This window comes from Eubalaena glacialis, chromosome 18 (genome assembly GCF_028564815.1).
Source record: "Eubalaena glacialis isolate mEubGla1 chromosome 18, mEubGla1.1.hap2.+ XY, whole genome shotgun sequence".
Classification (NCBI taxonomy): domain Eukaryota; kingdom Metazoa; phylum Chordata; class Mammalia; order Artiodactyla; family Balaenidae; genus Eubalaena; species Eubalaena glacialis.
The window spans coordinates 3,557,251-3,585,248 of NC_083733.1; the positions used below are offsets into that span (position 1 = coordinate 3,557,251).

At 43.1% G+C, this 27,998-nt stretch overlaps 1 protein-coding gene across 1 annotated transcript; it reads left to right on the forward strand.

Annotated features, from left to right (window-relative positions):
• On the forward strand, positions 1-27,978 carry GINS2 (GINS complex subunit 2). Its single transcript, XM_061172678.1, has 5 exons — positions 1-215; positions 454-568; positions 24,114-24,213; positions 26,961-27,087; positions 27,301-27,978. Exons 1-5 carry the CDS (start codon positions 126-128, stop codon positions 27,424-27,426), a joined length of 558 nt encoding a protein of 185 aa, XP_061028661.1. The 5' UTR covers positions 1-125; the 3' UTR covers positions 27,427-27,978.
• The last annotated feature ends 20 nt before the right edge of the window (positions 27,979-27,998 follow it).

Genomic DNA, 27,998 nt, shown 5'->3' on the forward strand with positions numbered 1-27,998 from the left:
GAGGCTCCTTCCGGCTAGAGGTTGGGCATTGCTCGGTGGCGGGAAAGCGGCGGCTGCAGCGCGTCTTCCTGGACGCTGAGGGGCCGGAGGCGGCGGCGAGTCTCGGGCTGGCCGCGGGCGCCACCATGGACGCGGCCGAGGTGGAGTTTCTGGCCGAGAAGGAGCTGGTCACCATTATCCCGAACTTCAGTCTGGACAAGATCTACCTCATCGGGGTGAGACCCGCCGGGCCTCCGGCTCGCCCTGGTCGGTTCCCGCTTCCGGGAGGGGGGCGGGGCGGCGGGTCCAGAGCCCCCAGGTGTCGTCGGGCGGCGTTCGGGACCCCGCGCAGCTGAGCGGTGGGGCGCGGTGTGGCGCGGTGTGGCCGAGAGCGCGCTCGGGCTTCAGCCCGTGGACAGCAGAGGTCCAGCGATGCAGTTATGAGGGACGGGGTGTGTGTGTGTTTGCTTGCAGGGCGACCTGGGGCCTTTCAACCCCGGCTTACCAGTGCAGGTGCCTCTGTGGCTGGCGATCAACCTGAAACAGAGACAGAAGTGTCGGCTGCTCCCCCCCGAGTGGATGGACGTGGGTGAGGACGTGGAGGGGGAGCGGGGTGTGGTGGGGGAGGCGGGCCGTGGGGGCCGGGGTCGCCCTCCCGCGGGTGGAGGCACGCGGTCCTTCCACGGACGCAGCGTCGCTCATCAGGTGAAATCAATGAATGCTGCCCAGCCTCACCTGCGAGAGGCCGCGGACCACTGTTAGTAATGGTCGTTTGGGGTGTGTGTACAAATTCTAGTTCAGGTTTTGATTTTAAGATATTTCCACAAACTTTTTTATTTTAATTCTAGTTTTATATTGCAGTATAGTTGATTAACGGTGTTGTGGTAGTTTCAGGTGTTCAGCAAAGTGATTCAGGTACATATACATGTATCTATTCTTTTTCAAATTCTTTTCCCACTTCGGTTATTACAGAATAGTGAGCGGAGTTCCCTGTGCTGTACAGTAGGTCCTTATTGATTATTTATTTTAAATATCATAGTGTGTATAGGTCAACCCCAAACTACCAGTTTATCCCTCCCCTCCACCTTTCCCCTTTGGTCACCGTAACTTTGTTTTCTAAGTCTGTGAGTCTGTTTACGTTTTGTACATAAGTTCATTTGTATCATTTTTTGAAGATTCCGCATGTAAATGTTATCATATATTTGTCTTTCTCTGTCTGACTTACTTCACTTAGTACGATAATCTCCAGGTCCATCCATGTTGCTCCAAGTGGCATTATTTCTTTCTTTTTTAATGGCTGAGTAATATTCTATTGTGTATATGTACCACGTCTTCTTTATCCATTCCTCTGTCGATGGACATTTAGGTTGCTTCCATGTCCGGGCTATTGTAAACAGGGCTGCAGTGAACATTGGGGTGCATGGATCTTTTCGAATTAAGTTTTGTCCCGGTAGATGCCCGGGAGTGGGATTGCTGGATCATATGGTAATGCTATTTTTAGTTTTCTGAGGAACCTCCATACTGTTCTCCATAGTGACTGTGTCAATTGACATTCCCACCAACAGTGCAAGAGGGTTCCCTTTTCTCCACACCGTCTCCAGTATTTATTGTTTGTAGGTTTTTTGATGTTAGCCATTCTGACTGGTGTGAGTTAATATCTCATTGTAGTTTTCATTTGCATTTCTCTAATGATTAGGGATGTTGAGCATCTTCTCATGTGCCTGTGGACGTGTGTATGTTTTCTTTGGAAAAAAGGCTATTTAGGTCTCCTGTCTGTTTTTTGATGGGGTTGTTTGGTTTTTGGGGTTTTTTTTTTTTTTTTTGATATTGACCTGCATGAGATCTTCCTAAATTTTGGAGATTAATCTTTTGTTGGTCACATCATTTGCAAATATTTTCTCCCATTCTGTGGGTTGTCTTTTCGTTTTGTATATGGTTTTCTTTGCTGTGCAAAAGCTTTTGAGTTTAAAGAGGTCCCGTTTGTTTATTTTTATTTTTGTTTTTAAGTTTTATTTTATATTGGAGTATAGTTGATTAACAATGTTGTGTTTGGGACTTCGCTGGTGGCGCAGTGGTTAAGAATCCGCCTGCCAATGCAGGGGACACGGGTTCGAGCACTGGCCCGGGAAGATCCCACATGCCGTGGAGCAACTAAGCCCGTGTGCCACAACTACTGAGCCTGCATTCTAGAGCCCGCAAGTCACAACTACTGAGCCCGCGTGCCACAACTACTGAAGCCCACGCGCCTAGAGCCCGTGCTCCGCAACAAGAGATACCACCACAATGAGAAGCCGGTGCGCAGTAACAACGACCCAATGCAGCCAAATAAATAAATAAACAAAACAAAACAATGTTGTGTTAGTTCCAGGTGTACAGAAAAGTGATTCAGTTATACATATACATGTATCTATTCTTTTTCAAATTCTTTTCCCATTTAGATTACTAGGATATTGAGCAGAGTTCCATGTGCTATACAGTAGGTGCTTTTTGGGTATCTATTTTAAATATGGTAGTGTGTATATGTCAATCCCAGACTCCAGATTTATCCCTCCTCTCCACTTCTCCCCTTTGGTAACCATAAGTTTGTTTTCTAAGTCTGTGCGTCTGTTTCTGTTTTGTAAATAAGTTCATTTCTCTCATTTTTTTTTAGATTCTCCATATAAGCGATATAATATGATATTTGTCTTTCTCTGTCTGGCTTACTTTACTTAGTATGATAATCATCAGGTTCATCCATGTTGCTACAAATGGCATTATTTCATTCTTTTTTTTTTTTTTTAATTAAAGCATAGGTGATTTTTTTTAACATCTTTATTGGAGTAGAATTGCTTTACAATGGTGTGTTAGTTTCTGCTGTATAACAAAGTGAATCAGTGATACATATACATGTATCGCCATATCTCCTCCCTCTTGCGTCTCCCTCCCACCCTCCCTATCCCACCCCTCTAGGTGGTCACAAAGCACCGAGCTGATCTCCCTGTGCTAGCATGGGTGATTTACAATGTTGTGCTAATCTCTGCTGTACAGCAAAGTGACTCACATATGTACACATATATACATTCCTTTTTTTTCTTTTTTTCCTAAAGAGTGGTACATTAGATCATTTATTTGTGGCAAGACAGACATTTCCATAGTGCATTTTTTCCCATAATAGAAGCTTTAAATATTCCCTTATTTTCCTTAGAAATTTGATTTTTGCTGGAAATGGACTAGATTTTTCAAGATTTTAAAAAATTTTTTATTTTTTATTGAAGTATATTTGATTTACAATGTTGTGCCACTCTGCTGTACAGCAAAATGACTCATTTATACACATACACTCATTTTTTATATTTTTTTCAATTACGCTTTATCCCAGGATATTGAATATAGTTCCCTGTGCTGTATAGTAGGACCTTGTTGTTTATCCACTCTCTGTATAATAGTTTACATCTGCTAACCCCAACTTCCCAGTTGATCCCTCTCCCCCACTGCCCTTCCCCTTGGCAACCACAAGTATGATCTCTTATGTCTGTGAGTCTGTTTCTGTTTTGTAGATAGGTTCATTTGTGTCATATTTTAGATTCCACATATAACTCATATCATATGGTATTTGTATTTCTCTTTCTGGCTTATTTCATTTAGTATGATAATCTCCAGGTCTATCTGTGTTGCTGCAAATGGCATTATTTCATTCTTAATGGCTGAGTAATACTCCATTGTATATATGTACCATATCTTCTTTATGCATTCATATGCTGATGGACATTTAGGTGGCTGACATGTCTGGGCTATTGTAAGCAGCACTGCAGTGAACATTGGGGTGCATGTATCCTTTCAAACCATGGTTTTCTCCAGATATATGACCAGTAGTGGGATTGCTGGGTTGTATGGTTGTTCTATTTTTAGTTTTTTAAGGAACGTCCATACTGTTCTCCATAGTGGCTGTACCAATGTACATTCCCACCAACAGTGTAGGAGGGTTCCCTTTTCTCCACACCCTCTCCAGTATTTATTGTTTGTAGAGTTTTTGATGATGGCCATTCTGACTGGTGTGAGGTGATATCTCATTGTGGTTTCAATTTGCATTTCTCTAAGAATTAGCGATGTTGAGCATTTTTTCATGTGCCTGTGGACGTCTATATGTCTTCTTTGGAGGAAAGTGTATTTAGGTCTTCGCCCATTTTTTTATTGGGTTTGTTTTTTTGATATTGAGCTACACGACCTGTTTGTAAATTTTGGAGGTTAATCTTTTGTTGGTCACATCGTTTGCAAATACTTTCTCCCATTCTGTGGGTTGTCTTTTCGTTTTCCTTATGGTTTCCTTTGCAGAAGCTTTTGAGTTTAGTGAGGTAACATTTGTTTCTTTTTGTTTTTGTTTTAATTTTTTAAAATTTATTATTATTATTTTTTATTTATTTGTTTTGGCTGTGCCAGGTCTTTGTTGTGGCATGCGGGCTTCTAAGTTTTGGCATGTGGGCTTCTTAGTTGTGGCCTGCGGGCTTCTTAGTTTTGGCATGCATGCAGGATCTAGTTCCCTGTTCAGGGATCAAACCAGGGTCCCCTGCATTGGGAGCTCAGAGTCTTTCCCACTGGATCACCAGGTAAGTCCCTTTTTGTTTTTCATTTTTCATTTTTATTTTATATTGGAGTATAGTTGATTAACAATGTTGTGTTATTTTCAGGTGTACAATGAAGTGATTTAGTTATACATGTATGAACTCTTTTTCAAATTCTTTTTTCATTTAGGTTATTAGAGAATGTTAATCAGAGTTCCCTGTGCTATACAGTAGGTCCTTGTTGGTTATGTATTTTAAATATAGTAGCGTGTACAGTAAGTCCTTACATATGAACCTTCAAGTTGCGAACTTTCAAAGATGGGAACGTGCGTTCACATGTCCATTCACGTCTGTTAGTTCACGTGTCTGGCGTACATTGCCATGTGCGTGCATCCTCTACAAGTGGTTGTGCTTTTTTGTACTTTACAGTACTGTATAGAGTACACTAGTACGGTATCTTTATTTCAAGCTCAGGATGTCCGGAAGCAAGCATAAAAGCAGCAGTGATGTAGCTGGTACTGCTAAGAAGTGCCAAGCAATAACAGTGGAAACAAAAGTGAAAATAATTGAGAGAGTGGAGCGAGGCGAAAAGATGGCAGACATCGCTCGTTCTCATAACAAGAATCATTCAACCACCAGCACGATCCTAAAGAACAAGGACAAGATCATGGAACATGTGAAGTCTGCTGTGCCGATGATGTTGACAGTGATATCAAAGAAGCGTGGAAAAGTGATGGAGGAGATGCAGAAACTTCTCAGTATGTGGATGCCGGATCAGCATCGTCTTCGAGTCCCGCTCAGCTTAATGCTGATTCAAGAGAAACCAAAAGCCTTTATGAAGACTTGAAGAAGAAACATGGCAAAGAATCAGAGGGCACATCTTTTTTTTTTTTTTTTTTTTAATCAGTCATCAATTTTATACATATCACTGTATACATATCAATCCCAATCTTACAATTCAGCACACCACCATCCCCACCCCACCGCAGTTTTCCCCCCTTGGTGTCCATACGTTTCTTCTCTACGTCTGTGTCTCAACTTCTGCCCTGCAACCCGGTTCATCTGTACCATTTTCCTAGGTTCCACATACATGCGTTAATATACGATATTTGTTTTTCTCTTTCTGACTTACTTCACTCTGTATGACAGTCTCTAGATCCATCCACGTCTCAACAAATGACTCAATTTTGTTCCTTTTTATGGCTGAGTAATATTCCATTGTATATATGTACCACAACTTCTTTATCCATTCGTCTGTCGATGGGCACTTAGGTTGCTTCCATGACCTGGCTATTGTAAACAGTGCTGCAATGAACATTGGGGTGCATGTGGCTTTTTGAATTACGGTTTTCTCTGGGTATATGCCCAGTAGTGGGATTGCTGGGTCATATGGTAATTCTATTTTTAGTTTTTTAAGGAACCTCCATATTGTTCTCCATAGTGGCTGTATCAGTTTACATTCCCATCAACAGTGCAAGAGGGTTCCCTTTTCTCCACACCCCCTCCAGCATTTGTTGTTTGTAGATTTTCTGATGATGCCCATTCTAACTGGTGTGAGGTGATACCTCATTGTAGTTTTGATTTGCATTTCTCTAATAATTAGGATGTTGAGCATCTTTTCATGTGCTTTGTGGCCGTCTGTATGTCTTCTTTGGAGAAATGTCTATTTAGGTCTTCTGCCCATTTTTGGATTGGGGTGTTTGTTTCTTTAATATTGAGCTGAATGAGCTGTTTATATATTTTGGAGGTTAATCCTTTGTCTGTTGATTCGTTTGCAAATATTTTCTCCCATTCTGAGGGTTGTCTTTTCGTCTTGTTTATGGTTTCCTTTGCTGTGCAAAAGCTTTGAAGTTTCATTAGGTCCCATTTGTTTATTTTTGGTTTTATTTCCATTACTCTAGGAGGTGGATCAAAAAAGATCTTGCTGTGATTTATGTCAAAGAGTGTTCTTCCTATGTTTTCCTCTAAGAGTTTTATAGTGTCCAGTCTTACATTTAGGTCTCTAATCCATTTTGAGTTTATTTTTGTGTATGGTGTTAGGGAGTATTCTAATTTCATTCTTTTCCATGTAGCTGTCCAGTTTTCCCAGCACCACTTGTTGAAGAGACTGTCTTTTCTCCATTGTATATCTTTGCCTCCTTTGTCATAGATTAGTTGACCATAGGTGCGTGGGTTTATCTCTGGGCTTTCTATCTTGTTCCATTGATCTATGTTTCTGTTTTTGTGCCAGTACCATATTGTCTTGATTACTGTAGCTTTGTAGTATAGTCTGAAGTCAGGGAGTCTGATTCCTCCAGCTCCGTTTTTTTCCCTCAAGACTGCTTTGGCTATTCGGGGTCTTTTGTGTCTCCATACAAATTTTAAGATGATTTGTTCTAGTTCTGTAAAAAATGCCATTGGTAATTTGATAGGGATTGCATTGAATCTGTAGATTGCTTTGGGTAGTATAGTCATTTTCACAATGTTGATTCTTCCAATCCAAGAACATGGTATATCTCTCCATCTGTTGGTACCATCTTTAATTTCTTTCATCAGTGTCTTATAGTTTTCTGCATACAGGTCTTTTGTCTCCCTAGGTAGGTTTATTCCTAGGTATTTTATTCTTTTTGTTGCAATGGTAAATGGGAGTGTTTCCATAATTTCTCTTTCAGATTTTTCATCATTAGTGTATAGGAATGCAAGAGATTTCTGTGCATTAATTTTGTATCCTGCAGCTTTACCAAATTCATTAATTAGCTCTAGCAGTTTTCTGGTGGCAGTTTTAGGATTCTCTATGTGTAGTATCATGTCATCTGCAAACAGTGACAGTTTTACTTCCTCTTTTCCCATTTGTATTCCTTTTATTTCTTTTTCTTCTCTGATTGCCGTGGCTAGGACTTCCAAAACTATGTTGAATAATAGTGGTGAGAGTGGACATCCTTGTCTCGTTCCTGATCTTAGAGGAAATGCTTTCAGTTTTTCACCATTGAGAATGATGTTTGCTGTGGGTTTGTCATATATGGCCTTTATTATGTTGAGGTAGGTTCCCTCTATACCCACTTTCTGGAGAGTTTTTATCAAAAATGGATGTTGAATTTTGTCAAAAGCTTTTTCTGCATCTATTGAGATGATCATATGGTTTCTATTCTTCAATTTGTTAATATGGTGTATCACATTGATTGATTTGCATATATTGAAGAATCCTTGCATCCCTGGGATAAATCCCACTTGATCGTGGTGTATGATCCTTTTAATGTGTTGTTGGATTCTGTTTGCTAGTATTTTGTTGAGGATTTTTGCATCTATATTCATCAGTGATATTGGTCTGTAATTTTCTTTTTTTGTAGTGTCTTTGTCTGGTTTTGGTATCAGGGTGATGGTGGCCTCATAGAATGAGTTTGGGAGTGTTCCTTCCTCTGCAATTTTTTGGAAGAGTTTGAGAAGGATGGGTGTTAGCTCTTCTCTAAATATTTGATAGAATTCACCTGTGAAGCCATCTGGTCCTGGACTTTTGTTTGTTGGAAGATTTTTAATCACAGTTTCAATTTCATTACTTGTGATTGGTCTGTTCGTATTTTCTATTTCTTCCTGGTTCAGTCTTGGAAGGTTATACCTTTCTAAGAATTTGTCCATTTCTTCCAGGTTGTCCATTTTATTGGCATAGAGTTGCTTGTAGTAGTCTCTTAGGATGCTTTGTATTTCTGCAGTGTCTATTGTAACTTCTCCTTTTTCATTTCTGATTTTATTGATTTGAGTCCTCTCCCTCTTTTTCTTGATGAGTCTGGCTAATGGCTTATCAATTTTGTTTATCTTCTCAAAGAACCAGCTTTTAGTTTTATTGATCTTTGCTATTGTTTTCTTTGTTTCTATTTCATTTATTTCCGCTCTGATCTTTATGATTTCTTTCCTTCTGCTAACTTAGGGTTTTGTTTGTTTGTTTGTTCTTCTTTCTCTAGTTGCTTTAGGTGTAAGGTTAGATTGTTTACTTGAGATTTTTCTTGTTTTTTTAGGTAGGCTTGTATAGCTATAAACTTCCCTCTTAGAACTGCTTTTGCTGCATCCCATAGGTTTTGGATCGTCGTGTTTTCATTGTCATTTGTCTCTAGGTATTTTTTGATTTCCTCTTTGATTTCTTCAGTGATCTCTTGGTTATTTAGTAACGTATTGTTTAGCCTCCATGTGTTTGTGTTTTTTACGTTTTTTCCCCTGTAATTCATTTCTAATCTCATAGCGTTGTGGTCAGAAAAGATGCTTGATATGATTTCAATTTTCTTAAATTTACTGAGGCTTGATTTGTGACCCAAGATGTGTTCTATCCTGGAGAATGTTCCGTGCGCACATGAGAAGAAAGTGTAATCTGTTGTTTTTGGATGGAATGTCCTATAAATATCAATTAAATCTATCTGGTCTATTGTGTAATTTAAAGCTTCTGTTTCCTTATTTATTTTCATTTTGGGTGATCTGTCCATTGGTGTAAGTGAGGTGTTAAAGTCCCCCACTATTATTGTGTTACTGTCGATTTTCTCTCTTATAGCTGTTAGCAGTTGCCTTATGTATTGAGGTGCCCCTATGTTGGGTGCATATATATTTATAATTGTTATATCTTCTTCTTGGATTGATCCCTTGATCATTATGTAGTGTCCTTCCTTGTCTCTTTTAACATTCTTTATTTTAAAGTCTATTTTATCTGATATGAGTATAGCTACTCCAGCTTTCTTTTGATTTCCATTTGCATGGAATGTCTTTTTCCATCCCCTCACTTTCAGTCTGTATGTGTCCCTAGGTCTAAAGTGGGTCTCTTGTAGACAGCATATATATGGGTCTTGTTTTTGTATCCATTCAGCAAGCCAGTGTCTTTTGGTTGGAGCATTTAATCCATTCACGTTTAAGGTAATTATCGATATGTATGTTCCTATGACCGTTTTCTTAATTGTTTTGGGTTTGTTTTTGTAGGTCCTTTTCTTCTCTTGTGTTTCCCACTTAGAGAAGTTCCTTTAGCATTTGTTGTAGAGCTGGTTTGGTGGTGCTGAATTCTCTTAGCTTTTGCTTGTCTGTAAAGCTTTTGATTTCTCCATCAAATCTGAATGAGATCCTTGGCGGGTAGAGTAATCTTGGTTGTAGGTTCTTCCCTTTCATCACTTTTAAGTATATCATGCCACTCCCTTCTGGCTTGTAGAGTTTCTGCTGAGAAATCAGCTGTTAACCTTATGGGAGTTCCCTTGTATGTTACTTGTCGTTTTTCCCTTGCTGCTTTCAATAATTTTTCTTTGTCTTTAATTTTTGCCAATTTGATTACTATGTGTCTCGGCGTGTTTTTCCTTGGGTTTATCCTGTATGGGACTCTCTGCGCTTCCTGGACTTGGGTGGCTATTTCCTTTCCCATGTTAGGGAAGTTTTCGACTATAATCTCTTCAAATATTTTCTCTGGTCCTCTCTCTCTCTTCTCCTTCTGGGACCCCTATAATGCGAATGTTGTTGCGTTTAATGTTGTCCCAGAGGTCTCTTAGGCTGTCTTCATTTCTTTTCTTTCTTTTTTCTTTAGTCTGTTCAGCAGCAGTGAATTCCACCATTCTGTCTTCCAGGTCACTTATCCGTTCTTCTGCCTCAGTTATTCTGCTATTGATTCCTTCTAGTGTGGTTTTCATTTCAGTTATTGTATTGGTCATCTCTGTTTGTTTGTTCTTTAATTCTTCTCGGTCTTTGTTAATCATTTCTTGCATCTTCTCGATCTTTGCCTCCATTCTTATTCCGAGGTCCTGGATCATCTTCACTATCATTATTCTGAATTCTTTTTCTGGAAGGTTGCCTATCTCCACTTCATTTAGTTGTTTTTCTGGGGGTTTTTCTTGTTCCTTCATCTGGTATATAGCCCTCTGCCTTTTCATCTTGTCTATCTTTCTGTGAATGTGGTTTTTGTTCCACAGGCTGCAGGATTGTAGTTTTTCTTGCTTCTGCTGTCTGCCCTCTGGTGGTTGAGGCTATCTAAGAGGCTTGATGGGAGGCTCTGGTGGTGAGTAGAGCTGACTGTTGCTGTGGCGGTCAGAGCTCCGTAAAACTTTAATCCACTTGACTGTTGATGGTTGGGGCTGGGTTCCCTCCCTGTTGGTTGTTTTGCCTGAGGCAATCCAACACTGGAGCCTACCTGGGCTCTTTGGTGGGGCTAATGACAGACTCTGGGAGGGCTCACGCCAAGGAGTACTTCCCAGAACTTCTGCTGCCAGTGTCCTTGTCCCCACGGTGAAACAGAGCCACCCCCCGCCTCTGCAGAAGACCTTCCAACACTAGCAGGTAGGTCTGGTTCAGTCTCCCCCAGGGTCACTGCTCCTTCCCCTGGGTCCCGATGCGCACACTATTTTGTGTGTGCCCTCCAAGAGTGGGGTCTATGTTTCCCCGAGTCCTGTCAAAGTCCTGCATTCAATTCCCACTAGGCTTCAAAGTCTGATTCTCTATGAATTCCTCCTCCCTTTGCCAGACCCCCTGGTTGGGAAGCCTGACGTGGGGCTCAGAACCTTCACTCCAGTGGGTGGACTTCTGCGGTATAAGTGTTCGCCAGTCTGTGAGTCACCCACCCACCAGTTATGGGATTTGATTTTACTCTGATTGCGCCCCTCCTACCGTCTCATTGTGGCTTCTCCTTTGTCTTTGAATATGGGGTATCTTTTTTGGTGAGTTCCAGTGTCTTGCTGTCGACGATTGTCCAGCAGCTAGTTGTGATTCTGGTGTTCTCACAAGAGGGAGTGAGAGCACGTCCTTCTACTCAGCCATCTTGGTTCCTCCTCCGAGGGCACATCTTTTAATGCCAGCCATGGCTGGTTTCACCAGTTCAAGGCTAGAGCCACCCTTCACAAGGTAAAAGTAAGTGGCGAGGCAGCGAGTGCAGATACGATAGCTGCCCGGGAATTTCCTGAAGCGCTTTGAGAAATTATTGATGAAGGCATGTATTTACCCGAGCGGGTTTTTAATGTGGATGAGACAGGACTGTACTGGAAGAGGATGCCAGACTGAAGGTACATCAGTAAGGAGGAAACGTTGATGCCATGCTCTGAAGCAGCAAAGGATAGGCTAACTCTGTTGTTTGATGGCAATGCTTCTGGTGATATGAAGCTGAAGCCTCTGTTAGTTTATCATTCAGAGAACCCAAGAGCCCTTAAAAACATAGCCAAGGGCTCTCTTCGTGTTGTGTGGAAGAGTAACCCCAAAGCCTGGGTTATACAGGCCATTTTCCAGGATTGGTTTTTCCACCACTTTATCCCAGAGGTAGAGAAACATTGCTTGGAGAAGGACATCCCGTTCATCATTCTTTTGCTGCTCGACAGTGCTCTGGGCCACCCCCCATTCATGAGTGACTTTCATCCCAACGTCAAAGTAGTGCATCTGCCACTGAATACCATGTCGCTCCTCCAACACATGGACCAGGGAGTTATAGCGACTTTCAAGAAATACTATTTACGTCACGCTTTTCGTCAGGCAGTAAAGGCAAGTGACCAAGCAGGAAGAACTTTGTGACAGTTTTGGAAAGACTATAAAATCTACAAGGCTGTAAAAAAGATTGACTTTCCTTGGCCTGACGTTATGGCCATCACCATGAATGGGGTTTGGAAGAACCTTTGCCTGCAGTTTGTTCACGATTTTCATGGATTTGAGAAGGTGGATGAGGAGTCCAAAGAGGTCTTCAGCAACTTAGTGACCCTCAGCAAAAAGCTGGAGCTAGATCTGCAAGAGGACAACTTCATTGAACTTGTTGCTGTGCAACACAAGGAGCTTACTAATGAAGACCTGAAGGAATTGGAGGCCCAGAGAAAGGACAAAGACAGACAAGAGGAAGAAGTAACTGAAGAACCGAAGAGATTCACAACACAGGAAATTGCAAGGGGATTTTCTTTATTTGAGGGGGCACTGTTAGTTTTTGAGGCACAGGACCCTAACACAGAACGGTACCCGAAGGTTGCAGCAGCCAATCAGAATGCAATCCAGTGCTACCGTGTCATCTGTGAGGAGATAAAAAGAGCCACTACCAAGACATCACTGGATCGTTTTTTCAAGAGGGTAGATAGAATCGAATGCAGCAAAGAACCAGAACCTGTGCCGTGAACATCAGGCATGAGTGGAATTGCAGCTTGCCCTCCGTCTCCTATTGCTGATGATCCTTTACCTCTACCATGTCCCACCTCCTCTCCCTCCTCCAGTCACTAACTCTTCCTGCCTGTTCACTCGATGCCAGACCCTGGATGCCAGCTGTTGTACTGTACTACTGTACTTTTCAAGGTACTGTATGTAAGATTTAAAATGTTTCTTTATTTTTTGTGTTTGTTTGTTTTTATGTATTATTTGTGTGAAAAGTATTATAAACCAATTACAGTACAGTACTATATAGCCTATTGTGTTAGTTGGGTACCTACGCTAACTTTGTTGGACTTTTGAACAAATGGGACTACGAATGCCCTCGCGGAACGGAACTCGTTCGTATGTGGGAAACTTACTGTATATGTCAATCCCAAACTCCCCAATTTATCCTTCCCCTACATCTTTTTACTTTGGTAACCGTAAGTTTGTTTTCTAAGTCTGTGAGTCCGTTTCTGTTTTGTAAATAAGTCCATTTGTATATTTTGTTTTAGATTCCGCATAGAAGCCGTATCATATGATATTTGCCTTTCTCTTTGTGGCTTACTTCACTTAGTATGATAATCTCCCGGTTCGTCTGTGTTGCTGCAAATGGCATTATATCATTCCTTTTAATGGCTGAGTAATACCCCATTGTATATATGCACCACATCTTCTTTATCCATTCCTCTGTCAAAGGACATTTAGGTTGCTTCCACGTCCTGGCTATTGTAAGCAGTGCTGCAATGAACATTGGGGTGCATGTATCCTTTCGAATCATGGTTTTTTTCCAGATATATGCCCAGGAGTGGGATTCCTTGGTCATATGGTAGCTCCGTTTTTAGTTTTTTAAGGAACCTCCATACTGTTTTCCATAGTGGCTGTACCAGTTTACATGCCCAACAAGAGTGTAGGAAGGTTCCCTTTTCTCCACACCCTCACCAGTATTTATTGTTTGTAGACTTTTTGGTGATGGCCATTCTGACCAGTGTGAGCTGATATCTCATTGTAGTTTTGATTTGCATTTCTCTAATAATTAGCGACGTTGAGCATCTTCTCATGTGCCTGAGGCCATCTGTATGTCTTCTTTGGAGAAAAGTCTATTTAGGTCTCCTGTCCATTTTTTGATGGGGTTGTTTGTTTATCAAGCTGTATGAGTTGTCTGTAAATTTTGGAGAGTGATCCCTTGTCAATGGCATCGTTTGCAAATATTTTCTCCCATTCTGTGGGTTGTCTTCTTGTTTTGTTTATGGTTTCCTTTGCTTGCAGAAGCTTTTGAGTTTAATGAGGTCCCATTTGTTTATTTTTGTTTTGATTTTTCTTTTACTTTGGAGTTTAATTGATTAACAGCGTTGTTATTTTCATTATTTCATATACACGTCTCTCCTCTTTTTCAAATTCTTTTCCCATTTCAGTTTTTACAGAATAGTGAGCAGAGTTCCCTGTGTTACACTGTAGGTCCTGTTGGTTATTTATTTGCAATATAGTAGTGTGTATATGTCAGTCCCATACTCCCAATTTATCCTTCCCCTCCACCTTTCCCCTTTGGTAATCGTAACTTTGTTTTCTAAGTCAGTGAGTCTGTTTCTATTTTGTAAATAAGTCCATTTGTATATTTTGTTTTAGATTCTGCATATAAGTGATATCATGTGATATTTGTCTTTCTGTGTCTGGCTTACTTCACTTAGTATGATAATCTCCAAGTCCATCCACATTGCTGCAAATGGAGTTATTTCATTCGTTTTTTTTTAATCGAAGTATCGATGATGTATAATGTTGTGTGCATCTCTGCTGTACAGCAAAGTGACTCGGTGATTCACATATATACATTCTTTTTTTAAAATATTCTTTTCCATTATGGTTTATCCCAGGAGGTTGGATGTAGTTCCCAGTGCTAAACAGTAGGACCTTGCTTTTTATCTGTTCTGTATATGATAGTTTGCATCTACCAACCCCAAACTCCCAGTCCATCTCTCTCTCCTTCCACCCCTCCTGCTTGGCAGCCACCAATCTGATCTCTATGTGAGTCTGTTTCTGTTTTGTAGATAGGTTCATTTGTGCCATATTTTAGATTCCACATGTAAGTGATATCACATGGTATTTGTCTTTCTCTTTCTGACTTACTTCACTTAGTATGATACTCTCTAGTTGCATCCATGTTGCTGCAAATGGCATTATTTCGTTCTTTTTTATGGCCGAGTAGTATTTCATTGTATATATGTACCACATCTTCTTTATGAAGATGGACATTTAGGTTTCTTCCATGTCTCAGCTATTGTAAGCAGCGCTACCATAAACATAGCAGTGTGTGTATCTTTTTCAATTATAGTTTTGTCCAGGTATATGCCCAGGAGTTGGATTGTTGGATCATATGGTAGCTCTAGTTTTAGTTTCTGAGGAACCTCCATACTGTTCTCCATAGTAGCTGCACTAACTTACATTCCCACCAACAGTGTAGGAGGGTTCTCTTTTCTCCGCACCCTCTCCAGAATTTATTGTTTGTAGACTTTTTGATGATGGCCGTTCTGACTGGTGTGAGGTGATATTATAGTTCTGATTTGCATTTCTCTAATAATTAGCGATGTTGAGCATCTTCTCATGTGCCTGTGGATGTCTATGTTTTTTTTTTGGAGAAAAGGCTATTTAGGTTTCCTGTCCATTTTTTGATGGGGTTGTTTGCTTTTTTGATATTGAGTTGCATGAGCTCTGTAAATTTTTGGAGATTGATTTCTTGTCGGTCACATCCTTTGCCAGTATTTTCTCCCGTTCTTTAGGTTGTCGTTTCGTTTTGTTTATGGTTTCCTTTGCTGTGAAAAGCTTTTCAGTTTAATGAGGTCCCATTTGTTTATTTTTGTTTTGGTTTTAATTTTTATTTTATATTGGGGTTTCATTGATTAATAAAGTTGTGTTAGTTTCAGGTATACAGTGTAGTGATTCAGTTTTACATATCCATGTATCTACTCTTTTTCAAATTCTTTTCCCATTTCAGTTATTACAGGATAGTGAGCAGAGTTCCCTGTGTTATACGTAGGTCCTTGTTGGTTATTTATTGGAAATATAGTAGTGTATGTATGTCAGTCCCATACTCCCAATTTATCTTTCCCCTCCACTTTTCTCCTTTGGTAACTGTAAGTTTATTTTCTAAGTCTGTGAGCCTGTTTCTGTTTTGTAAATAAGTCCATTTGCATATTTTGTTTTAGATTCTGCATATAAGCCGTATTATATGATATTTGTCTTTCTCTGTCTGGTTTACTTCACTTAGTATGATAATCTCCAGGTCTGTCTGTGTTGCTGCAAATGGCATTATGTCATTCCTTTTAATGGCTGAGTAATACTCCAGTGTATATATGTACCACATCTTCTTTATCCATTCATCTGTCGGTGAACATTTATGTTGCTTCCATGTCTTGGCTATTGTAAGCAGCACTTCAATGAACATTGGGGTGCATGTATCCTTTTGAACCATGGTTTTCTCCAGATATATGACCAGGAGTGGGATTGCTGCATCTTATGGTAGCTCTATTTTTAGTTTTTTAAAGAACGTCCATACTCTGTTCCATAGTTACTGTACCAATATACATTCCCACCAACAGCATAGGAGGGTTCCCTTTTCTCCACACCCTCTCCAGTATTTATTGTTTGTATACTTTTTGATGTTAGCCATTCTGACTGGTGTAAGGTGATATCTCATTGTAGTTTTGATTTGCATTTCTCTTATAATTAGCGATGTTGAGCATCTTTTCATGTGCCTCTTGGCCCTCTGTATGTCTTCTTTGGAGAAAAGTCTATTTAGGTCTTCCCCCATTTTTATATCAGGTTGTTTGGTTTTTTTTGATATTGAGCTGCATGAGCTGTTTGTAAATTTTGGAGATTAAGCTTTTGTCGGTCACAACGTTTGCAAATATTTTCTCTCATTCTGTGGGTTGTCTTGTTGTTTTGTTTATGGTTTTGTTTGCTTGCAAAAGCTGTTGAGTTTAATGAGGTCTCATTTGTTTATTTTTGTTTTTATTTTCATTATTCTAGGAGGCAGATCAAAAAGATTTTGCTGTGATTTATGTCAGAGTGTTCTGCCTATGTTTCCCTCTAAGAGTTTTTAGTATCCCAGCCTTACACTTAGGTCTTTAATTCTGTTTGACTTTATTTTTGTGTATGCTGTTAGACAGTGTTCTAGTTTCTTTTCTTTTTTTTAAATAAATTTTATTTATTTATGTATATATGTATGTATGTATGTATGTATTGGCTGCGTCGGGTCTTCCTTGCCGCACGTGGGCTTTCTCTAGTTGCGGCGGGCGGGGGCTACTCTTCTTTGTGGTGCGCAGGCTTCTCATTGCGGTGGCTTCTTTTGTTGTGGAGCACGCGCTCTAGGCGCGCAGGCTTCAGTAGTTGTGGCGCGTGGGCTCAGTAGTTGTGGCGCGTGGGCTCTAGAGCGCAGGCTCAGTAGTTGTGGCGCACGGGCTTAGTTGCTCTGCGGCATGTGGGATCTTCCCAGACCAGGGCTCGAACCTGTGTCTCCTGCATTGGCAGGCGGATTCTTAACCACTGCGCCATCAGGGAAGCCCTCTAGTTTCAATCTTTTACATGTAGCTGTCCTGTACACACTGGTACAGGACACACTGTGTACCAGTGTAGCACCACTTATTTAAGAGAATGTCTTTTCTCCATTGTATAGGCTTGCCTCCTTAGTCGTAGATTAATTGGCCACAAGTTTGTGTGTTTGTTTCTGAGCTTTCTTTGATCTATATTTTTTGTGTTTGCCTGTAGCATACTGTTTTGATTACTATAGCTTTTTGTAGTATGGTCTGAAGTCAGGGAGCTTGATTGCTCAAGTTTCGTTTTCTCTTGTCAGGATTCCTTTGGCTATTCCGCATCTATTTTGTTTCCATATGCATTTTAAAATGTTTTGTTCTAGTTCTGTGAAAAATGCCACTGTTAATTTGATAGGGATTGCATTGATTCTGTAGAATGACTTGGGTAGTATAGTGATTTTGACAACATTGATCTTCCAGTTGAAGAACATGGTATATCTTTCCATCTGTTTGTGTCATCTTTGATTTCTTTCATTAGTGTGTTAAAGTTTTCGGAGTACAGGTCTTTTGTGTCCTTAGGTAGGTTTATTCCTGGGAATTTTATTCTTTTTGATGTGCTGGTAAATGGGATTGTTTCTTTAATTTCTGTTTCTGATCTTTCGTTGTTAGTGTATAGAAATGCAACAGATTTCCGTGTATGTATTTTGTATCCTGCCACTTTGCTGAATTCATTGATCAGCTCCTGTAGTTTTCTGGTAGCATCTTTAGGATTTTCTATGTATAGTATCCTGTAATCTTCAAACAGTGACAGTTTTACTTCTTTTCCAATTTGGATTCCTTTTATTTCTTTTTCTTTTCTGATTGCCATGACTAGGACTTCCAAACTATGTTGACTAAAAGTGGAGATGGTGGACATCCTTATCTTGTTCTTGATCTCATAGGAAATGCTTTCAGGTTTTCACTGTTGAGTATGATGTTAGCTGTAGGTTTGTCATATATGGCCTTTATTATGTTGAGGTAGGTTCCCTCTATGCCCACTTTCTGGAGAGTTTTTATTATAAATTGGTGTTGAATTTTGTCAAAAGCCTTTTCTGCATCTATTGAGATGATCATTTTTTTTGTTTGTTTTTGTTTTATTTATTTATTTATGGCTGACTTGGTTCTTCATTGCTGCGCGTGGGCTTTCTCTAGTTGCGGCGAGTGGGGGCTACTCTTCGTTGCGGTGCGCAGGCTTCTCATTGCAGTTGCTTCTCTTGTTGCAGAGCACAGGCTCTAGGCACGTGGGCTTTAGTAGTTGTGGCTCGTGGGCTCTAGAGCGCAGGCTCAGTAGTTGTGGCGCACGGGCTTAGTTGCTCCACGGCATGTGGGATCTTCCTGGAACAGGGCTCGAACCTGAGTCCCCTGCATTGGCAGGCGGATTCTTAACCACTGCGCCACCAGGGAAGTCCGATCATATGGTTTTTATTCTTCAGTTTGTTAATGTGGTGTATCACACTGATTGATTTGCAGATATTGAAAAATCCTTCCAACATTGGGATAATCCCACTTGATCATGGTGTATGATCCTTTTAGAGTATTGTTCGATTAGGTTTGCTGGTATTTTGTTGAGGATTTTTGCGTCTGTTCATCAGTGATATTAGCCTGTAATTTTCTTTTTTTTATGGTATCTTTGTCTGGTTTTGATATTAGAGTGATGGTGGCCTTATAGAATGAGTTTGGGCGTGTTCTTTCCTTTGCAATTTTTGGGAATAGTTTCAGAAGGATAGGTGTTAAACTCTTCTCTGAATGTTTGATAGAATTTAGCTGTGAAGCCATCAGGTCCTGGAATTTTGTTTGTTGGCAGTTTTTTAATCACAGTTTCATTTTTAGTACTTGTGATTTGTCTGTTCATATTTTCTGTTTCTTCCTGGTTCAGTCTTGGAGGGTTGTTCCTTTCTAAGAATTTGTCCTTTTCTTTTAGGTTGTCCATTTTATTGGCATATAGTTGTTTGTAGTAGTCTCTTATGATCCTTTGTATTTCTGTTGTAACTTCTCCTGTTTCATGTGTAATTTTATTTATTTTAGCCCTCTCCCTTTTTTTCTTGATATGTCTGGCTAAAGGTTTATCAATTTTGTTTATCCTTTCAAAAAACCAGCTTTTAGTTTTATTGATATTTTCTGTTTTTTCTTTGTTTCTATTTCATTTATTTCTGCTCTGATATTTATTATTTCTTTCAGTGTACTATCTTTGGGTTTTGTTTGTTCTTCTTTCTCTAGTTGCTTTAGGTCTAAGGTTAGGTTGTTTATTTGAGATTTTTCTTGTTTTCTGAGGTAAGATTGTATTGCTATACACTTCCGTCTTAGAACTGCTTTTTCTGTATCCTGTAGATTTTGGATGGTCATGATTTTGTTTTCATTTGTCTCTAGGTATTTTTTAATTTCCTTTTTGGTTTCATCAGTGATCCATTGGTTGTTTAGTAGCATATTGTTTAGCCTCAACATGTTTGAGTTTTTACAGTTTTTTTCTTCTAGTTGATTCTAATCTCATAGTGTTGTGGTCGGAAAAGATGCTTGATACGATTTCAGTTTTCTTAAATTTACTGAGCCTTGCTTTGTGGCCCAGCATGTGATCAATCCTGGAGAATGTTCCATGTGCACTGGAAAAGAATGTGTATTCTGTGGCTTTTGGATGGAATGCTCTATAAATATCAATTAAGTCCATCTGGTCTCATTTGTCACTTAAGGCTTGTGTTTCCTTATTGATCTTCTGTCTGGATCATCTGTCCATTGATAAAAGTGGGGTGTTAAATCCCCCTACTATTATTGTGTTACTGTCAATTTCTCCTTTTATAGATGTTAGTATCTGCCTTATATATTGAGGTGCTCCTATGTGCACCTCCTATGAGGTGCACCTATGGGTGCATATACATTTACAATTGTTATATCTTCTTCTTTCATTGATCCCGTGATCATTATGTAGTGTCCTTCTTTGTCTCTTGTAACAGTCTTTATTTTAAAGTCTAAGGACTTCCTTGGTGGCACAGTGGTTAAGAATCCGCCTGCCAATGCAGGGGACACAGGTTCGAGCCCTGTTCCAGGAAGATCCCACATGCCGCAGAGCAACTAAGCCCATGCGCCACAACTACTGAAGCCCGTGTGCCTACAGCCCGCGCTCCACAACAAGAGAAGCCACCACGATGAGAAGACTGTGCAGCACAACGAAGAGTAGCCCCCACTCGCCGCAACTAGAGAAAGCCTGCGCGCAGCAGTGAAGACCCAATGCAGCCAAAGATAAATAAATAAAAGTAAATAAATCTATAAAAAAAAATTTTTTTTAAGAAGTATAGACCAGCATGAGTAGCAGAGTCATTACCTTACATTAGAGAGAATGCATGAAAATAAGGCATCATCCATCCAAGGCAATATTGTTTTTGGCCACCTCAACGGATGAGGTTGTGACACAGGGTACAAACATAGATGAACCTTTATTTATTATTTATTTATATTTTTGGCTGCGTTGGGTGTTCATTGCTGCACGCGTGGGCTTTCTCTAGTTATGGTGAGCGCGGGCTACTCTTTGTTGTGGTGCGTGGGCTTCTCATTGCAGTGGCTTCTCTTGTTGCAGAGCACGGGCTCTAGGTACGAGGGCTTCACAGGCCTCTAGAGCGCAGGCTCAGTAGGTGTGGCACACGGGCTTAGTTGCACTGTGGCATGTGGGATCTTCCCAGACCAGGGCTCAAACCCGTGTCTCCTGCATTGGCAGGCAGATTCTTAACCAGTGAGCCACCAGGGAAGTCCCGATGAACCTTTAAAATGTTACATTAAGTGGGAGAAGAACCAGACACAAAGACCAACTATTGTATTCTTCTATTTATATGAATTGTTCAGAGCAGGCAGATCCACAGAGACAAAGAAGATTAGTGGTTGCCTAGCGATGAGGGTTTGAGCAGCTGATAGAACCATTATGGGGTTCCTTTTGGGGTGATGAAAATGTTCTGAAGTTGATTGAAGTGATGGGTGCACAACTCTGTGAATGTACTAAAAACCATTGAATGGATGAATTGTATGGTATGTTGATTATGCCTCAGTAAAGCTGTTGGAAAAAAACCGAAAAGAAAATACTGCATCAAAGAGGCACACGGTCTTCATCCTGAACCTTTGCAGTCTTTTTCTCACCTCAGAGCTATGAATGGCTCATTACTAGTAGAGAATGAATGTCACATTTATTTGGGGTCGGGGTTGGGGGGCATGTGAAATTTGAAAAGCCTCTGAGCGATTTTGATTATCCCCTTCCCTTTGGAAATCACCCAGGGGTACCTACCTCCGAGAAGCTAGGACACTTGGAGCCAGGTGCACTCAAATACAGTTTAAGAAAGATTGCTCGGGCGTTTTGTCTTTACTGCCTGTCCCAAAGGTGTGTGTGAATCTGGTGGTCCTGAAACATGACAGGAAACTCCAGTCCCTTCTGCTCTGAAGGGATTTTTTTAAAGCAGGGACCTCCCCACCCGCCCACCAGGCCCTGGTTCTGTTGGCACTGCATCCCTTTCTGTCAGTTTTGGCCTATTCCAACCCAGGTGATAGAGGGCAAGAACCTGTGTCGTGGGAGGGCCAGAGTCAGAGAGAAGGTGCGGAGACAGTTTGCCTGGGGCTTCTCCGAGGCCTGGGCCATCCTGCGGCGACAAGGGGTGGAAATCCCCAGTCATCCGTGGGTCCTGCCCGGGAGCCGGCTGCTGCTTCTGCCACCGTAGATTAGCTCTGCCTGTTCTTGGACGGCACATGAATGGAATCATCTGGCATGTCAGTTTTCCTCTGACGTCTCTTATTCATCGTACTGCTTTTGAGATTCGCCCCTTTTGTTGCACGTGTCATTACGTCGTTCTTTCATCGCTGAGTCGTGTTTCCTTCGTTGTGTGAGTATTCCACAGCTTGGTCCCCCATCCTTCTGTTGGTGGATATTTGGGTCGTTTCCCATTTTAGGCTACTGTGAAGAAGGCTGCTTTGAGCAGTCGCGTCTGAGTCTTTTTGCGGGTATGTATTTTTATTTCTCTTGGGTAAATAAACACCTAGCGTCATGGAACTGCCAGCTCGTAGGGCAGACTGTGCTTCACTCTGTTAGAAACTGCCCAGGAGCCCTGCAGAGCGGTGGAGCCGCTCCTGTAACCCCAGCAGAAACGTACGAGTGCCTGTTGCTCCACTCCTGGCCATCACCGGGTATTGTCGGTCTTTTTGATGCGTTGCAGGGTTTGAACAGAGGTGTTTCGTACTCTGATTTAGATGTGGAAAAGAAAGACACTCAGTCTGCGGTGTGGAGATGAGTGTGGGGAGAGGGCGGTAGGGGGTTAGCCCGGCAAGAGCTCAGGGTGGCTTGACCAGTGAGTTGATGGAAGCGGGCAGATGTGGTTGGCATCTAGGCGTATTTTGAAGAAAAGAATCAGCAGGATTTGCTGAAGGACAGACCGTGGGATCAGAGAGAAGAGGTAAGGGTGCCCACCAGGGTTGCTGCTGGAGCAGCAGGAGCTGGAGCTGCCGTCTCCTGAGCCTGGGCAGATCGCAGGGACACTGTGGGCTAGAGTGGGAGCCGGGAGGGGGGTTTGAACATGTGACACTGGAGGTGCCTGTTAGACATCCGAGTGGCAATATTGTGGGCAGCGGGGCATCTGAGCCAGGAGGTCAGGGGAGGGGCTGAGCTGGGATTCTAGGTGTGGAAGGTGTCATGAGAGCATAGGTGGCATTTAAATGAAGTGGGATGAGAACACGTGGAATATGGGTGTAGGCGGTGGAGAAGGGGTGAGGGAAGGAGCTCTGTCCTCCAGTGTGTTGAGGTCAGGAAGGCCTGGAGGAGTCGGGGAGATGAGAGGAGAACTTGGGGAGAGTGGTATCCCAGAAGCCAAGTGATAAACACACCCCAAGGACTGGCCCTTGTCAGACGTGACGAGGCCTGAGATGTGGCCGTTGGGTTTGGCTGAGCAGAGGTGGTGGCCTTGGTGAGTCGTGTCAGAGGGTGGGATAGTCGCCCACAGGAACAGTTAATGCCAACGTCAGGGAACTCTTGAAGTTTTGTTGTGAAGGGCATGAGAAATGGATTGTAGCTGGAGGAGGATTTGGTGTCAGGGGAGGGCTTTCTTTTTAAGCTGGAAGATGTTGCGTCGAGTTTGATGGACTGCTCCGAGAGCGGGGGCAAGAGGGAGCACTGAGGAGTGAGGACAGTTGCCGAAGCGGTGTTCTGTGCAGGCGAGAGAAGGTCCAGCGCGCCCCTTAGGAGGATGCGGTGGCGGTAGTGTGCGGAGCCCCGCACGGTGTTGGGGAGAAAGCGTGGAGAGGGCGGGCAGGAGGGAAAGTGAGAGGGTGGCTGGAGCGGGGAGTATGAGGGTTGCAGGGTAGCACCGAGGGCCCCTGGAGATGGGTGGCCAGTCATTTCAAACGAGACCCCACTGCGGAGTTCTGTCTGTGTGTCCCTTCGCCATGGCGTGCAGTGGCGGGTTCAGGACTCAGGTTTATCTCAGGCCAGGAGGAAGGACAGAAGGGGAGAGGGGTGAGGTGTGTGGAGAATGTTCCTGCGGATGGAACTGGACTCAGCAGTTTGATTCCCGATGTGGGGCTTTCCACCCTGTATTAGTTGTAAGCTATCTTGCTCTCTTCTGAACAAGGTTTAATAGAAATAAGTACATTTCTGCAGTCACTGGTTACTATCATCACTGCCTGCATCAAAGGTAGAACACTTCACTCTTTCCCTAAGAAAAGAACTTCAGACTCGGACATACTGTTTTCAGTCATATATTCTGCAGGCCCAGCAATAACAATAACCCAAATCTACCACCTTCTCTAAGAGAAGTGCTTGGGGAAATCGGCCCAGTGATGTCTAGTTAGTGATATGTTATTTCAAAAAGTGGGGTTTTTTAATGTATTTTTTAGTTGCTTGACTAGGAAATATAGGTACTTGGTAAATTTGGAAGGTTTTAAAACTATATTTTGCTCATGGTCATGGTAAAATGTACACACTTCTAAATTTCAGAAAAGTTGGAGAAGATTCGGGATCATGAACGAAAGGAAGAAACTTTTACCCCTATGCCCAGCCTTTACTACATGGAGCTCACCAAACTCCTGTTAAATCAGTAAGTACCTCTCACTTCTTCGAACGCCACATGCACGATGGAACCCCCCGTTCCCAGCCCACCTCCTTTCGTGTTCCACGCTCATTACCGAGGGAAGTGGTAGCTTTGGCCCCCAGGTCCTCAGTCAGTAGTCTGGGAGTCGTTTGTGGGCACGCACACACTGGCCGGGCCCTGTCTCTCCCTGTTTCTTTTTTCCCTTTCTCCACCCTTCCCTCTCCTGGTGAATCCCGTGGTTCTTTCCATTCTGCGTCCTACCCGTCACTTGATATTGGACTCCAGTATCAGCCCATCATCTCTAGCAGTAGCCTTTTTCTTAACTGCAAATGTTTTATTAGTCGAGCTGCACCCCTCTTCTCCTTTGGGCCTGTGCATCTGCGTTCTTGTATCTCTTGCACAGGAAAGGGCCAGGGGTTGCATTTTCCTTCGACCCTGGGCTAGAAGGCAGGTCCGCTGGGGCAAAACTGATTCCCCTCATCCAGTTCAGGCTCCCCATGGGCTTCTAATTCATTCTCCGCCTTGCAGCCAGAGCAGCGTTTCAAAGATACAGCTGCCCTGTGAGTCCCCTGCCCCTCGGAGCCCCTCTAGGGTCTGAAGCCCTGATCATGGTATTCGAAGCACCGCATAGCCTGGTTCCCTTCTCCCGGCTCTCACCACTCTCTGCAGTCCTTCCCTCCGATTCTCCAGGGTCCAGGCTCACGTTGGCCTCCTTCACTTTTTCACACATGCCCAGGTCCTCAGAGTGCACAGGCGCACACGTGTGTGTGTGTGTGTGTGTGTGTACACCGTCCTTCTGCCCAGTGAGGCCACCTCTTCCCCGCTCCCTCCTCGGGTTTAGCACAGCAGGTCCTCCCTCCCAGGTTACGTGACCTGTCCTCGTGGCAGCTCTGCACCCCTCTATAGCACTTGTCAGGTGTAATTCTCTAACTGCTGTCTGCCTGTGCTGTTCCCCACCCCCGCCCCCAGGTCTCACGGGCAGGGACTGTCTCGCGTGCCCCCGCACAGTGCCTGGTACTCACATGTTTGTGGAATGAATGAATGTATCAGTGCAGGGGGCAGGCAAGTGTGGCTACCTGGAGTGTAATTTGCACAGTGTCAAGCGTCTGAAGCCGGGCGCACCTGTTCACTGATGGACTCAAGAGCAGAGCCGGAACAGAAGCTGGAAGCCCCCTCCTGCCTGCCGGAGAGCAGCGGGGCCGGGCCCCCCGAGTGGCCCTGTGCAATTCAAGGGAACATCTGCGTGACGTGGACTTGTCCTTGAGTGGACTTGTGGCTGCAGTTGTGTAGTTCACAACATTCGCAGCACTCAGCATGCTAAGCGTCCCACCGGGTAGTGGAGATGGTCATGTAGGCTTGAGCTCCAGTTTTGTGGGGAAGAGATGCGACCCTGTTGACAGACGTGGTAGAACACTGCAGCGTGTGCTGATGCTGTTCAGAGTACGTAGGGGTGCAGCCCTCATGCCTGGTGCTGCCAGAGAGGGGATCCCTGGCTTGGAGGATGAGGGGAAATTCACTAGGGGAGAGGGCAGTGTAGGTAGAAGGACGGAAGGTGGAAGGGTCTGGATTTGTGGAGCAGGGCTGTTGGGACCTGCATGGACTGAGTGAGGGCAGGGCAGTGGACGCGGCGTCCCCAGGAGGGCGTCATCCGGAGGCTATGAGAGGGCTGCTGCTGTAGGGGAGGGTGACTTCAGAAGGGAGAATACGGGAGCGGAAGGGAGGCCTGTTCATCTTCAGTTTTTGAAGTTCAATGCGTTATGTACGCAGTTCCTGTCGAAACCCTTGTTTTATAATTCCTTAGAGTCATCCATTCAGTGAGGGGACCTTGGTTCTGCAGTGCAGTTCACAAGGAGCGGGGGTCCTTTGTTCTTTAACCTGCTGTTCAGAGCGTAAGATCCAAATGTTTGGGTCTTAAATAAAATCTACTATATCAATTGTATCCTACTGATTCTCCATCTACTCATCTTGAGCTAATTTTAGCCTGTGGAGAGAGCCTTGCCAGCTTATCCTAGGATGCCTGGTGATAAACGATGTTGGCTTTTGCTTTTGTCTCCTAGTTTGTCTCTTTCTTCAAAGGTTAATTTAAAAATGTGTCACACAGGAAGGCTCTTAGTGCGGCCCCGCTGACTCCAGTCAAACTTTTACCCAGAATTTGCAGTGTATAGGTGTGCTGTTTATGCTAATTTGCGATTTGTTCTGTGACTTTTGCAAATGTATCTTTGTTTTCTCTGTAGAGTGGGACAGTCCCTATCCCTCAGGGATTTTGTGAGGATAGAAATGCCTGGCACAGAGCCTTCGTCTTCTTTCCCTAACAGATGGGGTATTAGCATTAGAGGTCATGACCTCTGAGCCAGCCTTTGAAAGAAATTCATTCTAGATGGAAATTCTATAGCATAGAACACTCAGTTATCCTGAGTCGGAGGAGAACCGACTCAGAGCTTCTTCTCCAAGATCTAATTTTTTTTGGTGAATAAACAGAAGTCCTTGTACCACAGCTTGCCCAGGGACAACTAACATGAGCACAGATAACTCGGTGAGGATCGTGGCTGATTTTCTTGGCACCGAGCTTAACTGCTAGAAATCCTTACATTTTAAAAAACTGAAAAAGCGCAACAAATTTTGAGGCTAGAACAGCTTGTGCATTTTTGCCTAAGTCCAAGCAGCATTTACACAGAAGCCACTTCTACCTGGAAGTTGCCTTAGTTTACTGAGTGCTTCCTTATGTGATTTATTTCCCCTTTTGCTTCCTTTAGTGCTTCAGACAACATCCCGAAAGCAGATGAGATCCGGACCCTGATCAAGGACGTGTGGGACACGCGCACAGCCAAGCTCCGGGTGTCCGCTGACAGCTTTGTGAGACAGCAGGAGGCACACGCCAAGGTGGGCGCGCGGTGGGCCGCTCACGGAGGCTGGATGCTCTGTGGGACAGCCCGCGGCATCTTGTCTGCTTAGGGCATCGCAGGAAGGGATAACTAGCCATGCGGGGCTTTCAGAATATTATTACTCATTGTATCCTTATTTTTATCCAGTAGATTTAACCTTTCGTGAAATCAAAGACTCAACCAACCCGGTCTGTTTGCCCTTGTGTTTTAGCTGGATAACTTGACCTTGATGGAGATCAACACCAGTGGGGCTTTCCTCACACAAGCGCTCAATCACATGTACAAACTCCGCACGAACCTGCAACCTTCTGACAGCGCCCAGTCTCAGGACTTGTAGGCAGAGACTGGTTTGTAGAGGCCCGTGTCTGCCGGCAGGAGGCTCACCGGGTGGCCTGCGTGCTCGGGACGTGACAGAGGTACTCACATTTCCAGAGTGCTAGAACCACTTCTGAATGTATGCAGAAAAGTGCAGCGAAGCAAGGGATGGGTTTATAACCTTGTTGGAAAGCAACAGGCTTGTGCTTAGTCCTCGAGACATTCTGTAATTCCACGTCTATATCTGGGAGCCAGCTGTCCTTTCATGGGGGAATGAGAAAAGCATTCGCAGAACGAATGATTTCCCTAGCAGAGCTCCGGGTCTCCTGCACGGGACTGTCGTGTGCAGGTGAGTGTTCGGTGACGTCCGGTGTTGCTTTTAAGATGGAGATATAGCAGAATGGTAACGTGGCCGCGGCCATTTTTCTCCCTTCTTGACCCTGATCTCTTGGGCTAAATTTAGAGTCTGCTACAGAGGCTATTCACACACAGGACAGCAGATGAGTGGCGAGTGACAACAACCCATATTTATGATCTAAGCCCTGATACACAATAAAGATGGAATCAACCCAAATCTCTGTTGGGTTTTGTTCC

What these genes read in the sequence shown, in the direction of transcription:
- GINS2 (XM_061172678.1), top strand. Translation starts at nt 126, where the DNA reads ATGGACGCGGCCGAGGTGGAGTTTCTGGCCGAGAAGGAGCTGGTCACC. An exon ending in ACAAGATCTACCTCATCGGG is followed by an intron (nt 216 to 453) that starts GTGAGACCCGCC and finishes GTTTGCTTGCAG; the next exon opens with GGCGACCTGGGGCCTTTCAA. An exon ending in AGCAGGAGGCACACGCCAAG is followed by an intron (nt 27,088 to 27,300) that starts GTGGGCGCGCGG and finishes CTTGTGTTTTAG; the next exon opens with CTGGATAACTTGACCTTGAT.